The sequence below is a fragment of the Anabrus simplex genome, chromosome 14 (assembly GCF_040414725.1).
Source record: "Anabrus simplex isolate iqAnaSimp1 chromosome 14, ASM4041472v1, whole genome shotgun sequence".
In the NCBI taxonomy this organism is placed as follows: domain Eukaryota; kingdom Metazoa; phylum Arthropoda; class Insecta; order Orthoptera; family Tettigoniidae; genus Anabrus; species Anabrus simplex.
Window position 1 is genome coordinate 91,441,113 of NC_090278.1, and position 17,373 is coordinate 91,458,485.

General features: G+C 40.1%; 1 protein-coding gene across 1 annotated transcript; it reads right to left on the bottom strand.

Moving 5' to 3' along the window:
* Positions 1-1,110: 1,110 nt before the first annotated feature.
* On the bottom strand, positions 1,111-16,328 carry LOC137502993 (matrilysin-like). Its single transcript, XM_068230306.1, has 6 exons — positions 16,212-16,328; positions 13,476-13,644; positions 12,021-12,116; positions 8,704-9,009; positions 3,074-3,222; positions 1,111-2,201 (listed from the first exon to the last, which is right to left on the bottom strand). The coding sequence occupies exons 1-6, from the start codon at positions 16,326-16,328 to the stop codon at positions 2,079-2,081; spliced, it is 960 nt and encodes a 319-aa protein (XP_068086407.1). The 3' UTR covers positions 1,111-2,078.
* Positions 16,329-17,373: the final 1,045 nt, after the last annotated feature.

The window sequence follows — 17,373 nt, forward strand, 5'->3', positions numbered from 1 at the left end:
AAGTATTGGACGTCGTACATGTAACGCAGACCCGCGGTGTTGCTCACATGGGTACGACGCACGGGTAGTGGATACCCACAGGGGAACCACCCTCTGCTGCTACTAATCACAAACCTATTTCGTACCTAATATAGTGGTATTGCTCGCAAGTAAAGGCGAGTCATGGCGTTTCCCAGGTGATGGTACAAATCAAAAGTAGTTTTATTGTTCTAATACAATCATCCATTAGTCGCCTCCTTTTGTCGCCTCTCACGACAGGCAGGGGATACCGTGGGTGCATTTTTCGGCTGCATCCCCCACCCACAGGGCGTAGAGAGAGAGAAAAAGAAGAAAAAGAAGGGATCCGTCACGTCGAGAAATGAAGTAACGGACGAAGAAAGGCAAGGGGACGGAGAGCGAGGAAGTGAAAGACTCCCTAGGCCTCGAATGCTCTAATACCGTCGGGGTCGGAAAAGAACAAGAGTTGACCAAGGGAGGTCGGTCAGGATAGATGAATGTGAGGAGCCTGGCACAAGTAAGTGTAAGCAATGCCAGGAATCAGATAATTGCCCCGTGGTCGTCACCCCACGCTCCCATGTTGAGAGCCCCTTGAACCCCTTTTAGTCGACTCTTACGACAGGCAGGGGATACCGTGGGTGTATTCTTATTCTTCTGCGTCCCCCACCAACAGGGGTTTCTTACTCAAAATAAAAGGGCATTAAAGTTACAATAACTAAGTCCGTAGGCCGATGACCTAGCTCTTACTCTGCTTTAAACTACAAACAAGGAAACGAACAAATAAGTCTGCACTGGAAAATAAATCTTTCTTCTTAACAAACAAATGTTATTACTGCTGATTCCTATTTTCGGCGAGGTATGTCGATATCGAGAGGATGCCGTCCTAACATGATCGGGATATGTGCCCGTATCCAGCTATGCTATGAGATTTGCATAGACAATGGGAGTACTAGAATTAATGTCACTCGTGTTGCATTACGGAAGAACAAGCTGCTCGACTATTTCTAATAACTAGACTAGTTGGCATTCCAACCTGTTACAACCTAAAAACCGAAGAACTAGTAATAAGGAAGGCGTACAGGATATTCTGTAGGAAAAAATGTCGGCATCAAATATTTTTGTATTCCTCTCTTTATATTTTAACTCAAATGTATCTTTGTATACAAAGTTCATTATAATTGCAGTTTACATTTATAACACACCTGAATTATGCACAAAATTCAGTCTCACTCTAAGTACAGTTTCACATTAGCAAGACCTTCTCTTGTTGACATACTTCCTTGCTCTGAAATTTGTCATCGCACTTAAAGGACAAATTAATTGGGCACTTTATGGAACACAGGCGCAGTCAGGTGTGATTCCAGGAAGAGTGGATGTTATATGCATAACCGTGCTTTTGCCTCATACTTACACAAAATTACCATAAACCAAGTGAGATGCGATGGTTACAGTTCTGAACTTACACAAAGGACTTCAAACCACTGTGCAAAATTATTTGTCTTCTGTAATACTAAGTTATTAATCCCTTAGACAAGGAATTACCAAGGAGACTGGTCACTCTATAACCTCATAGTCACAATAATATTCACTTTAATATTTTAGCAGTTCTAATCGACATCATTCAATACGACCACTAATGACTCTGATAAGCCGAATAGAGTGAAGGAAGTAGAGATGTTGTATTGAAATCACGCCCCAATGCATATGCAGTGAATGAACATTTTATATGGGACCCCAAATTGGCAAAATCAGCGAGTTTGCGGGATCGAAGCCTCAAGATCCACAGATTTCTTTTTGGAACTAGAACTGTCTGCTTACGACATTGAGTTTTAGAACTTCTATATTAACAAAGATGTGTAATTCAATCCCTGAGTTTACGAATTAAGTACTGAGATGTGTTTCTTAAAACGTAGGCTGAATTTGATGCAATATCCTCTGCAAGACATGAGGCATGTTCCAAGGGAGATTAATTTTGAAATTATGTTTCGAATATATTATTATAAACTATGAATATCATTACACTTTTTAAAATTAAATTACATCGACAGAGCTATATTATAATTCAGAGAAAAATTAAATGCTCATGAACTAATACGTAAATGAATTAGTTGGAGTGTTTGTAATATCACAGCTGTGCGGTTCTCGATGGGGACTGTTGCACTCTGGTTGTCATGGTAACGGCACTTGTCGTCATCGGACTGGTCCTGCGATAGCGAGAAAGAAAGCCTTGTAGTTTCACACATAGCATAATGTTTTATGTTGTAAGGGGGTAATAATTATTATTACTAATTGTAAGGAACAAAAAATCACGTAAATATATGGAAAATATGTATAGATACTTACATTTGGATTTACTGTTACAGGGGAATTGTTTGGTAGACTTACCACAACCTGTGTGTTCCTGTTCTTCCATTGCCTCATCCGTCCTGGATTTTAGCCTCTGCGTCTGTGTAAAGGAAGACCGTACAGGCTCTGTAAATCAGGACGAGGGGCCCATATTGTTACTGTCAAGAAATGTCACTCTTTAATATCGCTCAGAAATTGAGAGTGGAATACACTAATAGACTTTCAACATTTAGAAAAATACTTGTTGTACAAAGTAAGGAGTAAATATTGATAGACTGAGTACTAAATACTCGTATCATTTAGTAACTGGAGTACCACAAGGGTCAGGATTAGCACCCATATTTTTCGTGATGAATAAAGATAATTTATGGAAATGTACATCTCCTGAGAGTCATTTAAATGAGTGATAACTTTGCAAGTATTTTGTCTCACAGCGTAGAAAATTTCGAGATAAATTTTGTGCAAATTAGTCAGAAGTAATAACTGAATGTACGACTATGTAAGGAAACGTAGGTATTTCAGTTATTTCGGCCATGAATTAATAAACCTGGGTGTTGAAGCAATCCAAGAGGTCTGTGTGGATTGCTGGGCATCTTCTATGCGAAAGGTTACTGACCTCAAGGGATGTTGAAGGTCGCTAGTGGGTGACAGTAGTGTACTTTTAAATGATGAGAATTTGAAACATGAATTTCTGTAACTGTATGTCATATTCTGATAATATTGTACTCACTCGTATGCCTGCGATGTCATCGGGGTGCAGCCTGAAGTTGGGATTATATCGAGGAATTGACTTGTACATGGCCGCGGATCTCACACTGGAATGGTCCAGACCCAGGGCATGTCCGATCTCGTGAACAGCGGTTCGGAATAAGCTAACACCTAAAACATTAAATTTATTAGGAATCAGAAAAAAACACTCGGAGTTTCTTGTGGTGACATTTAATTGCTTCTATCAATAAGAATCAGAATAACGAATAGGATATCTGTAAGGAAGAAAGGATAAAAATAGGGGATGTCAGTGTTACTGATGAATGAACACAAGTTTCACTTGGGGGAGGGGGTGTTAATCGGGTTATTATATCCTTTCAACAAATTGTACTCTGAGGGTGAAAGTTATAAATTGGTGATAGCAGCAATAATGGTCCATGTTTGTCCTGTTAACTGTCTGCAGATGCAGGCTTCTTCGAGGGAGGACTTTTGCAACAGTTACTACTAATTTTAAAAAGTACAATGATGGAACAGTTAGGTCATTCCAAGTATTTAGGCTGTGTAATCTCCCAGCACAGTACTAAAGGAAGTGAAACTGAATCATTTTACAGAAAAGCTAATATGGGTGAGCTTACAGTTGCGATCAACAGTGTTCTGTAAGAAAAAATCAGCTCCCGAACGAAATTAACTTTTTTTTTGCTAAGAGCTTTACGTCGCACCGACATAGATAGGTCTTATGGCGACGATGGGATAGGAAAAGCCTAGGAGTTGGAAGGAAGCGGCCGTGGCTTTAATTAAGGTACAGCCCCAGCATTTGCCTGGTGTGAAAATAGGAAACCACGGAAAACCATCTTCAGGGCTGCCGGTAGTGGGATTCGAACCTACTATCTCCCGGATGCAAGCTCACAGCCGCGCGCCTCAACGCGCACGGCCAACTCGCCCAGTAAATTAACTTTACATCGGTCTCTATTCAGACCACGTTTGCTGTATGGAAGTGAAATTTGCGTGGACTCAGGTTATCTTATTCGTAAGTAGAATACTTAGAAGTATTAAGAATAATCGCTGCTACGATCAGGAGGCAGGAGGATACTGGAAGTGAGGAGATGAAGGATAAAGTACGATTGAATTGGATGGATGAAGAGGTAAACAAAAACTGGATTAGGTGCGAGATGAATTGCGGGGGTGGATAGGTTCGGCGGTTCGATCCCGGTCACTCCATGTGAGATTTGTGATGGACAAAGCAGACAGGGGGAGGGCAGGATTTTCTCCGGGTACTCCGGCTTTCCCTGTCATATTTCTTTCCAGCAACTCTCTCCAATATCATTTCATTTCATCTGTCAGTCATTAATCATTGCCCCAGAGGAGTGCGACAAGCTTCCACAGTCGGCACAATTCCTAACCTCGCCGCTAGATGGGTACAACATTCATTCCATTCCTCACCCGGTCGAATGACTGGAAAGTAGCTGTGAATTTTCCGGATACTTAGTAGAATAACAGAATCTGTCATGGAGGGTAAGAGGAGAATAGGAGAAAGCAGAAAAACTATGGTCAGACTAATTTTCTGATTATTTAAAGACAGGAGTTGTGGAATTAAACGAGGATACAGTTAAACATTTTGACTAGTCTGAAACAATTATCAACTACGTACTTGTGCATTATGTACTACCCCAAGTCTGTCCTCAATATATACTACAACTTCTGTTAAAAGATCACTGTGTCGAATCTTAGTTAAATGTACTGCAGCATAATGTGAATGTTTGTTCGTTAGTGACTAACAAATAAACAAAACGTAATCACGGGCTCACATGTACATTCAATATCCTAGGTCCGCACAGTGAATTCACTATATGCATACAACTCTAATGTGTATGTTTCACAAAACCAGAAGGAGTTAAAAGATTCGAGTTTTACCAAAATCCTCCAAATCGTCTCAATAGTAGAGGAAAAATGTTACATTTCTTGGAAATCCAACGGAAATATATTTATTTTATGTAATACGTCTACCCTAATATAATAAGGAGAGAGTGCGAATTTTGTGAGTTCTTGTATATCTGGAAGGCAATCTCAGAAACTAGTGGACCGATTCTAAAACTTATTTTACTAATGTAAATATACATTATTCCTGAGGGACATGTGTTGTATTTTATTTTCAAAGCATTCCTAGTGGTGGATGGCGCCGGGGGGGGGGGATTAAAAATACTAGGCTAATATAGCCGAAATATCGATTTTGTCGTACAAGGACGAGACAAAGCTCCTTGATGCAAAGAATGAAACTCGGTAACACTGCTGGCTCTAAAACTATGTTTTAAGGTCCGAAAACCAACCGTTATGGAGATACTGGCACCGCACTACCCCTGCTATAGGAATCAGATAAAATAATGTACTTCCGTAACCACGGCAACGTCAGCTCTAAGATTCTACAGCAGAGGGATTATGCATGTAAGTTTTGGAATAGCTGTCAACCAAAACTGTTGTGAAAGACACTCATAGGACTCCTTTGGGCGGGGATGGATATGTGTTGAAGTACAGAAATAATAGAAAACTACCTATATTCATGTACAATCCGTAGTTTTTGGGGTCGCTGAGGTCCAAGATCAGCCCCACGGGCACTGCGGTGAGAAGGGGCGGGAAAGAATACGTCAGAATTGATCGAGATTACCGATGAAAGTTCGTATGTTCCAGCATAGCTCTCAACCAAACTTGCTACACGTACGACTTGCTATCTCAAACAAAAAACGAAATTGGGGTAAGAAACCTCTAACACACAGATATTAATGTCGAATCCATAGTTTTCAAGGTCCCCGAGAGGATCTGGAAGCCGTTTAAGTCCGAGTTCAGCTCCAGTCGGAACGTCCAGCATGACCAAGATTATGGATATATGCGTGTTTGCTCAAGCATACGTTTTTCAAGTCGCACGAGTCGTGCGAGCGAGCTTGGCATGGTCTGTCGTGTAAACAGCTTACGAAAACGTAGTGAGTGCTTCAAAACTTGGCCAGACAGGTTAAGAGAGGAGGAGTTCTGGAGGGAATATCAAAATCCGTGGTTCGACCTGCCATTGAGTGTCCGGGAATATTTGGTCGATGCTTGGTTTGGTGCGGTTTGACATTCTAATGGAAATAATGACTCGTGTTTGCTTTAACTCATGCATAACACACCGGGGTAGTTACCGTTCAATGGTACTCGATACCAATGATACTAAATCAAACACTGTATGCAAAGAAGCTTAGTAAGTCAGAGACAAATTCACCCATCATACGGATGTGGGAGAAAATGAGAGTGGGGAGGCGAACCTTCACATGCGAGAGTTCTCGCACGAGTACGCTAGTATATATATAAAACACTAACGTTTATGTCTCACAAAACTCAAACTCTTAAACCAAATCGTCTCAATAGTACAGGAAAAGTCTTGCATTTGTGGAAAATTAAACGGAAATATATTTATTATATTAATAATCCATCGTGCAGTCACCAGGATAAAAAGCATACATTCACCGTCGCTAGGCAACCTGCAATGCAAGTCAATTAATCATTATAAGTCCATGGCGTAGGAAGCCATTTTAGGTCCCCAATATGAGGAGCCATATTCAGTAGGACTGTCTGTCTGTCTGTCTCTGTCTGTCTGTCTGTCTGTCTGTCTGTCTGTCTGTCTGTCTGTCTGTCTGTCTGTCTGTCTGTCTGTCTGTCTGTCTGTCTGTCTGTCTGTCTGTCTGTCTGTCTGTCTGTCTGTGTGTCTGTCTGTCTGTGTGTATGTGTGCAAGCAGAGCTTTATTGTTAACAGAGGTGTATTCTTAGATGAATCTTCGTACGGGTCAAGACATGACTTCATTAATTATTGTATTCATTTTTATCATTTCAGTTATTTATTTGCTCGACATTTACCCGATATTCATTTCATTCATTAGAAATTGTCACGCATGGCTGTGCCAAACAGCAATTCTTCCTCCGAGAAATGAAGCTGTGAGCGTCAACATTTACAAGAATTAGCCGACATTCTACAAGTGCACAAGTCTAGCGACAGGACACGCGATATAGATGAGGGTGTCAACTACACGGCAGAGCTTTTAAAGAAATAGCAGTCGCCTGGACTACCCACGAATATCTTGGAGCAGACAATTGTGGCATCAATTAACCTTCTCAGGATCAGTGTTGCCAACTTATATTTCCAAGATCCGCTAAATACTACGAGAAATCCGCTAAAATTCCGCCGAGAAATCCGATATCAAATAATGGGCAATAAAAATGAACAATAATAATAGTAATAATAATAATAGTAAATGTCTGTACTCACCTGATCTGTGAGTTTCGCTGGGATTAACCCCCTTCCTGCGAGCGGGCGAGCTAAAATTTGGAGGCGCTTTAGTGCCGGGTGCAAACTAGGTGAATCCCCTACCTCAGGAACCACACACAGAACAGGCCAGTTCATTAAACGGTCTTCCTTCAGAGCATAAATATCAACGCTACTCTCTGACAGTTTCGTTATCTGTCGTCATTCGTCAACTAAGAGATAAGTACCCTTTCCCCACGCATTTCAAATGTATGATACCACGATCTCATAACATAAAATCCAAATAACAGGTTTTCCTCATGTGACTGCTAGCTCCTGACAAGAAATATGGCAAAGCTCGGAGATAGACTGGAGTACAAATTAAAAAAGAACGTAAAATGGATAAAACACTCAATTCCGCTATAATAAATCTAGAATTCCGCTAAAAATTCCGCTGTCCGCTAAATGATATATTTCTTCCCCGACAGTCTTCTAATTCCGCCAAGTTTAGCGGAAAATCCACTAAGTTGGCAACACTGCTCAGGATTATGAATGCCCCTTTCGTCTGCTATGGAACACGACTCTCAGTGAGGAAATTGATGCCTGACTTTCTTTAAGAGTTATGTATTTTCAAATTTTTACAAAATAACCTTATCCCTTTCAAAATACTCTCCATTACAATGAATATATTCGTCCCACTCGTGCAACCACTGCTCGAAACGTTTTCCGCAGACATCTTCAGAAATGGCTGACAGCTTCTCCCTCGTTTTCTTCTTGACCTCTTCTTTATTGTCAAGTCGGGGTCCTTTTATGCCCCTCTTCCTGCGTGAAATAAGTGAAAGTCGCACGGAGCCAAGTCAAGCGAGCAAGGTGCGTGGAGCTGCTGAACCATGCGATTTTTGGCCAAGAACTGTCGAACGAGATGGCTGTGTGCGCAGGTGCGTTGTCGTGGTGGAAGAACCAGTCTCCTGTCTGCTTTAAATCGGTTTTTTTACCGAGTAGAAAACAAAATATCACAGTTGCACGTTATTCACTTAAACATGCTATCATAAAAAACGAATAAGTACTAAATAGCGGTAGCAAAAAAACAGAATGAGCCAGGTCGACAACACAGGCGGGACTGAACTGGCAATGAGCAGCAGAAATGTGTACTACACAAGCTTCGCCACGGCAATGTTATTCCGGTTATTACTGGGTAATTATTCGCAATGTAATTTATGCAATTTTTATATTAACGACGGATTTTAATATATATAGGCATAATGTTCTTTCTGCCTTTAAAAAATGGTTTAGAACATGTAGCGGGCGCAGCCGCGGGTACATGCTAGTTCTTTATATTTACCTCTTGTGAGATTGCAGGTGTATTGCTCTAAATGAATGATACTCACCATCTCTCCTACGGTCAGTCCAGAACTCCTCGATGTCGAAATGCACTATTCCATCTGGAGGGGCAGAGGCATGCCCATAATATCCTCCAGGTCCCTCGAAATCGTTAAAGTCCCCATGACTCCTTGCAACGAACTCCAACTTGATGTCAGCCTTGTAGGGGTCCGATACTCGGGTGAATGTAAGATCCGCTTGGTCCGACCACATCTTGAAGGCTTCTGCTATTATGCGCTTCACTGTAGAGAAAGACAGGGTGGGCGGATTGTTAAGGACGATGTAGGTGAGATCATGCCTTTTCCATGGGGGACCTGATGTAAACAAAGAAACACACATTATAGACTTATAGAAAGTGGCTACCTAAATCGCCTGATATAGCATTTTATTCATTATGCTTATACGTTTGAACGGGAGTCCTGTAGACCTCTCAGTATATTTTAAAAAATCTGGTAGAAAAATGACCCTTAAACAGAGGCTATGAAATCATTGAACTCAACAGAATACCTGATCATGGGAACCAGGTAATGACCAAAAGTAATGTTTTCACGAAAAAAAATTATATTTGCATACTTTTAATAACTAAAACGAAGAAATAGATTTACATAATATGAAAGTAGGCTTTAATTTGTGAAATTTTACAGATTGTCATGCTCATAGCGTAAATCGAAATATCAAGGCGTATTAATAGAAAATGTCTCCTGTCTGTTTCATGTACGCGACATATTTTTGAAAACATTCCGATGAAATAGTTAGAATTTACTGCAAATTTCTGCGTTACAATCATACTTACGGAATGTTATGATTAATATTTGAAAGAGAAACTAAATAAAATAGAATTCCCCTTCTTTTTCAATCAGCGTATGACATATCACTGTGTGTTCACTCAGTCTACTGAATAGTTCATATACAGAGGTGGTTCATATTTCTGCGCTTTATCTAATATTAATTATTATGTTTAAAATCTCAAGGACTGCAGCTTGATATACTTTCGGTACCATTAACTCTAAATTTACACCCTTGGATTTGAGAAAGGAGAACTTACTCAAACGCTGATTATTCTTTTGAAAATGAACAGTGAGCCGTCCATTTTGCGACTTTCAACGTTGTAGCGACTGACTGTAATAAATGATATATTCTTAGGGATGGACAATACGCCGTCATACCATTTTTCCGGCTCAGGGATATGTATATTCCTTCCTTCGTATAACATTTCAGTCTGAGCAGAGGCTCGATCGCAAGGCATGAACGAAGTGGTGATGTATTTAAATAAACAGCACTACTTCAGTCCTGTTCATGCAACATCACCGCAATGGCTCATCACTTGTATCGCCGATACGTTCACGCGGTGCACAAGGCTGCCAACCTCTCTATTTAGGAACTAAGACGAAGTGCAATTACCTTTTCTCTCACCGGCCTCTGGAAAGGAGAATGCTCAATAAGAGGCTGCCAATGACGGAGATTGGCTTGGAGCTACTACAAGACACTTTTCCTCTTGATGTGCGATGGCAGTGCTTCCTACGTGAGCTAGTGGTGAGAAGTTGAACGAATGCGTATTACTACCTTTGCTATTTACGCCTTAAGGCAGCCCATTTTAATTGACCCAGTGGCGAAATATTAATTTAAACTACCACTTTTTTATTTCCGGCTGGTGGACCCTGCTCCAAAATCACCACTTATTTCTCCTTGCGATATCAGCGCATTCTATGTGAGCTAGTGGTAAAAAGCTGAATTAATGTGGCCTATGTTACCACCTTTTTATTTCCGGCTGATAGCAGCACATTCTAAGTGACGTAGTGGTGAAATACTTACTTTTCCCCACATATCTTTCTGCCCTTCATCTCTTGGCCTTTTCTAACCTCTAACAGATGAGGTCTGATAGAAGAAATACGCCAACTGCAGCGGTTTACTGGGGGCCGATGGAGCAACTAACATGTAGATGTGTCTGCAATTCAATTCGGAATAAGAGCTCATGTTAAATAAATATTCGTCTCTCCCGGAACAGACCCAGTACGTTCAGTGTTGCCTAGCAGTTCCTTCTACACGAATAACAACCTAAAATTACGGTCATGAAGGTATCCATTGATGGTAGGATTGGATATCGAACAAGTTCTTTAACGCTGTTGATAGTATAATTTGTTTAAGTTTCCGAGTACATTTTGCACAATTCCTTAACGATTCTTTGGCCTACGGCGGTCATCTGGCATTGGCGAGGTGGTGGGTTCGAACTCATAATCTAGACGTTTTCTATTCTGGCCCTCAGGGGCGAGACAACAAACTTTTTCTTTATTCGCTCGAATAACGCGTGGAAAGGACGTCTTGCTCCAGTGTTCAGAACGAGTATAACGTAGTCTTCTTCGTAGACTCTGACATCTGGCTTTCAAAAGGACCTCGGAAGGATCGGAAATTTTACTTTTATACTTTTACACGCTGGTGAATTGTACGAAGTGTGTTTTGCAACTGGTACGTGATAGAAGAGTAAATGAATTTCACCAAGCACACAGAAACACCGAGAATATAATTAATTAATTGTGGCTTTTCTGTTGTTGATCATCTAAATTTGCTAAGTAAGACACATATTAATGATTGCAATAGGAAGCAAAACGAACATTTCCGGACAATTTGTACAGTATAATTCCTAGTTAAATACGTAAACGACGATTGTATATGCACAGTGGGAAAAAGAAGGGTGAAAGAAGCCATCCTTGCGGAAACACGGTAATCTTTTTTGTTATCCTTTCCTTTCGTTGAAATACTCATTAGTTGATTGGCTAATGAGGTAATTCAATCCTTTACATTCGCAATGTTTAAAATAATATTGAGTATTTCCGTAATCCTTCGTTTAGTTTAAAAGTTATCCATTTAGCACGTTGTACTTCATGTGACAGTCTAATATACAAATAAATTAAAGTCATTAGCCATGAGTTTCTCTATGTGCTAGTAATTATGGACGGACTAAAGTAACGTACCTTACAGGAAGAGCAAAGAAAAACGTCCCATGAAGCAACGAAGTCCACCACGACGTACAAAATTTTGAAGTCAAGGCAGAGGATGTGAAAATAGAAAATTGTTGAGAAGGATGGCTATTAAAATGAAGGAATGATTAGAACGATATTCTCAGATCAAGAACGAGCTAGAAAATGAAGTGGTGATTGAAGGGAGAAGAAAACTTAAAGTAATAATAACTTTAGCCCATACCTTATATTATTATGTTTCTTTAGGTGCCTTAATTGATACACAGGCAAAAGTGGCGGATTTTCCAGCAGGACTATTTTAATATGTAGAAACATATCAAATATCTGTAGTTGGCTTATTGTTATCTTACCTAAGTAGGTGTAACGCTTAGTCCTGGAATAATTTCTATCCTCCACTCCACAGTACGGCGTGATCATCTTCTTAATTGTAGCTTCGTCCAGATCGCCTAAAACAGAACAACTAACTATAATCTTATTAATGTTTACCATGATAGAAATGTCAAAGATTTTAACTAATTGTTTCTCACTAAAATTGTTTTTTAAAACTTCATGGGGAGATTTTCTGCAGTAATATGTTATTAGTATGTGTCGTCAATGCGTTCTTCCACAATGCATCAAGAGTAACATAAATTCCAGGAGTTCTGCCAGCCGTACTCCTAATGTCTATGCAATTCTCATAGCAGAACTATTGTACACTTGTTACTTGGTTAAGCAACCTGTCACTGCCTAGCTGTGTTCATAATCACACACTCAAATTGTCAAGGAAATTCTGTCTTAATATTTTCTGAATTATTGAATATTTTATTAAATAAATACTACGCAAGTCAAATGTTCCTTGTCATGTCTTGATACTTTGCCTAAACTAATTTATCATGCTGGCTTGTGACAATCCCATTGGACTGGATTGGTTAGGTCCGCCTTGTGAAAAACCGTTTGGGCTGAGATCAAGCAAAAGGCATTAGGGAACGTAACACTCCCCCTCCCCCCAGCCGCTGTTAAGGGCACGAAGCGGCTGTTCGGCATCTATTATTCCGTATGTCGACATGATAGCATCGCATTCTATGTTGGACAGTGTGAGAAGCCGTTCGCAATGTGCTTCTAATGACGAACGAATAATTTGTTCCGTATTGTACATTATTTCGTTACAGATTGAATTTACTTGTGTTTTATTGTGCGAGGGTTGGTGACAGAATCAGATTCCTTTGACTGGTTGGATGATGTATTATCCGATCGTATCTCAGCCAATGAAAATGCTACAGCCTGCTTGAGCAGTGAATAATGGTGTGTGTGCTAAATTGAATCAGGGGGATGGCGGGTGGGACCCTGGCTACATATTTCTCATCTAGAAGGCATTCTACTTGTGATTTGTACTATTTCAAATGCTATGTTACACATACTGTATTCCTACTCCAATATGACCGCCCACGGGACTCAAACGGGTTTCAGTGTTGAAGTAAATGTGTCTGGAGTTATCTGCTGATTAGTGATGACACTCATGTCAGAGACAGACAACAATTTCTCCAACGAGCAGGCAAATGTTCATGGATACAGGACGTCTAGTTTTGTGTAGAATTTGAACCAGAGGGGCATGTATTTAATTTTGAATACCCACATACTTTTCCAAAGCTTCAACTGGAGACAGCTTGAAAAAATTCTCACGGATTTTCAGAAGCAATCATTTGATAAAAAGTGAAAGTTTGTTATTTAAATGAATTCCTTCGCACTGAAGAAGTCCGGTTTATTAAAGTATTTACAGAATGCATATGCATCAGGATAACATTTAGTGATTTTCTTACGGGACTTACCTGTCGGAGTCAGACCGACAAATTCCTGGAACTCTTTAATAGCTGAGTTGATAGCGCCTGTACTGGTAGGTCCTGACTTTATATCGGTCGTGTTACCCTTAATGTATCCATGTCGAGACAGGTATTCCTGGAAGTAAAGCATGATAATACGCTCATTAGAGACGTTCCACTGCAGGAACATTTCAATCAATCATTCAATCAATGAATCAATCAATTTAAAAGGTACAATAATGAAAATCCACAGCCTATTTCCAGTCATTCGACCGGGTCAGGAATGGAATGAATGAAGCCACGTTTTAGCGGCGAGGATAGGGAATGTGTCGGCTGCCGAAGCCTGTCGCACTGCTAGGGGGCAATGATTAATGAATAATTAATGAAATGAAATGATATTCGAGAGTGTTGCTGGAATAAATGATGACAGGGAATACCGGAGTACCCGGAGAAATCCTGTCCTGCCTCCGCTTTGTCCAACACAAATCTCACGTGGTGTGACCGGGATTTCAATCACGGTATCCAGTAGTGAGAGGCCGGCGCGCTGCCGCCTGAGCCACGGTGGCTTTTAAAAAGCTACAATAATCACAGATATATTTCATTAATTGCCAAAAAGTACTGGATAGACTTGCATAAAGTATATTTTCCCTAAAATTTGATATACCTACTGTGGACGGGGCGGGGTGCAGACGAAAATTACACCCAAGGTATCCGATGCGTGTCGTAAAAGGCGACTATGTGGGGCGACCAAGGAAAGATAACATTAGAACCATGAGACCACTTCTGATTAGTACTATTACGTGCGGATGGACAATGGTCGAGGTTACTTGCAACTAGAACCACCTTGTGAGAAAAATAATGTGTCTACGTTGCGTAGGAACAGCACCACCATGCGAGGAAAACTAGGGGTCTGGGCGATGCTTGTCATAAGTGTCACTGTGTGCCTTCAACTTGTCGGTACCACAGTTTCCAGAATGGGTCTGCGTTACCTATGATTAGTACCACTTTGTGAGAATCACCACGGGTTTGGCTGTCAAACGTATTTAATATCGCTATGCGAGTCTCCTGATCGCTGAACCGCCACGGCGCATATAATAATAATAATAATAATAATAATAATAATAATAATAATAATAATAATAATACACAAAGGAGTGTATGTTTACTGTCTGTGTTTTGCGGATGCCTTTATCATACTTGTCACCCAAATAAGTTCAGCTATCAGGATGATAAACTTTCTTAAAGAAACTTCATAGAAAGTAGGACAACAAATCTACTTTGAGAAGACTAAATACACGACGAACGTTAGTTGATGGTGCAGAATGGAAGATGATGCTGAGTTTCGGAGTCATATTAAGGCATTACAGCACTGTTGATAGAGCAGAAGCTGTGCATCAATCGAAACAGAAGAGTCAGTCAGCTAATTAAGAGACCTCAGGCTACTACGAAAGATTTTAGGCAACAGATGGGTTAACGGGCAGGTTTCAGAGAAAGATAATGAAGAAGTTTACAGCAAGACGGGACCTACAACAATTGGAAAGGGAAGATCGCTGTTTTATGGCCCCATCTTCCGTATAAATAATGACGGGCTCACAAGAAAAATCTGGGATTTTTTTAAAACCAAAGTCATCTAATTTGATATGGTTCCAAAAGTGTGAGAAATATCTGAGGATAAAATCAATGACAGGGTTCGTTTCACAAGGATGGTAAAAAAAAGTATAAGTGTATTATGGTAGAGAACGAACCCAGAAGACGGAGCGGCCCTTGACCAGTGGAAGAAAGTCACAGATACTGACGATAAGATTGGTTGTTAAACCGCAGACCATAGAGGTTCAATTCTAAGATAATACTATACGTTTTTGTTTAGGCTACCCAAATTTATAGCTTGCACGGCGGCTCCTGTATATCTGCCACCCTCCATAGTCAGTTAAATACTTCGCATATAAACCTACCGCCCTATATCTTCTTCACATTATCCCCTCAGTGTAGAAATTTGATATGTAACGCTGTGACAACCGTCCTGCCATTGTTCTCACTTGTATATATCATCAGTTGCTCTCGCCTAGTTCATTTCCATTAACTGCAGCTGATTAATGTCCACTCTATGTCCACTTTATGATGTGGGCGTTATTTCATATGACAAGTTGCTTCCTTCTTAAATCATATGTTCATGACAGAATCTACGAAATCCCTACGTCAGCATTGATACATATTGTTTCATTATCTCACACAACACACATACGATTAAAATAATCTACCTGTCTCAATTTGCAGTTCCATAGCCGGCATTCTAACTATCTCAGGTCTCTCAATACTTGACATCATTTTACTGTCGTAATGAATTATTTCCGTATCCAACTTACTGCATTTCTTCCGAAAATACAAGCAGTCAGATCGCTCATTATTATATCACTATAAGGAATCCTTCGCTGACATTACATGTCTCAGGATAGATGTACTTCCTAGAATATGAACAATCAGGGTGCAAGGTAGTATCCTTGTGGAAACCTAGTTACTCCTCTTATTAGGAACTGTTCCTACTGCTAACTCTGATTACTACTGATCAGTCAGCACTACTTAATATTAACATTACCATTAGCAAGGAATTGTCCAGTATTTTGTACACGTTCATCTTTAGCTTTTGCTTACTGTCGCTCTTGGCTTCATTCCTCAAGAAAATCTGACCGTAAGTTCATTCCTAGACACTGCTAGACAACCTTCAAAATGTTCAAGTGAAGTACTTACCAAGGCTTCAGTGCGCGAAAGTGCTTTGCTGTTCACTGGGCCCGCGTGTATCGCCGTGCTGCCGGCCACTAGGAACAGCAGAAGGGTTGACAAGGAGCACACTGCGAGCTCAACCATTGTAAGTCACTGTCGCTTCTGCACGTTACTGATAAACGGCAGACGATGAGCGTTCGCTTTATAGCAGGCTGCCGTACTTACATTCCAAGAACTGTGTGGGGCAATTATCCTGTAGCTTTGCGTAATACAGTGCTTTCAAGGTAAAACTACCTGCCAGGACAAAAGCTCAACTGTTCTATTCCATGAATGTAATGAATAAAATTACTGAACTGCTCTCAGTAGTGGCCCTATAAGTTTTAAAAATGATGTTCTGATTAATTATCTACTTAAGATATTCATTTTCTGAAGGCTACGTGCTATATAATTTTATAATTGCTATTTGTCACATGTCATTCACTTCGTGATTTCTTTACGATTTTTTTCAAATCAGCATCAGAACTATTATTGTGATTTCGTCTAATGAAATTTGCGATAAATTTAACGTTTCTACCCTGTACTTCCTTTAACAATCTTCTGTTATTCCTTCCTCTCGTAGACTTCTCGATTCGTTTCTCTTCTCTACTTACTAAGTACACATTTCTGCTGAATAAAGGCGGTTCTCACGACAAATCATCAAAAAGTAAATTGTTACCAACAGAAATTAAGTCGACGATGTAAGCTCTACCACCTCGGACGTCGAAAAATCTTCGGATGAGCGTAAACGTCAGAGCATTTCAGTGCAGCGGACATTTTTCCACACTTCAAGTTACTCGTTAATATTCTGCAAATAGGAAAACAGGATGATTATCTCGTGACAAAACAGTGAATATCCGTCCTTAGAACACAGAAGGCAAAATATTTTAATCTTGAAAATCATAAAAACCAACACAGAACGTGTTAAAAATAAGTTTTAAGGGTAACTTCTGTCAGTCTGTTTGTCTGTCATGAAGATAACTTCGTTTATAAACACATGCGATCTGTTAAATTTAAGGTAATAATAATAATGCTTGTAAACTTCAGAGTGTCTGATATTAAATAAAAGGGGAAACTCGAGAAGAAGTAAAGGACCGCAGAAGAGTACTGACAGGACTTGAAGCTCTACAAGTACACTGAAAATATCACGGAT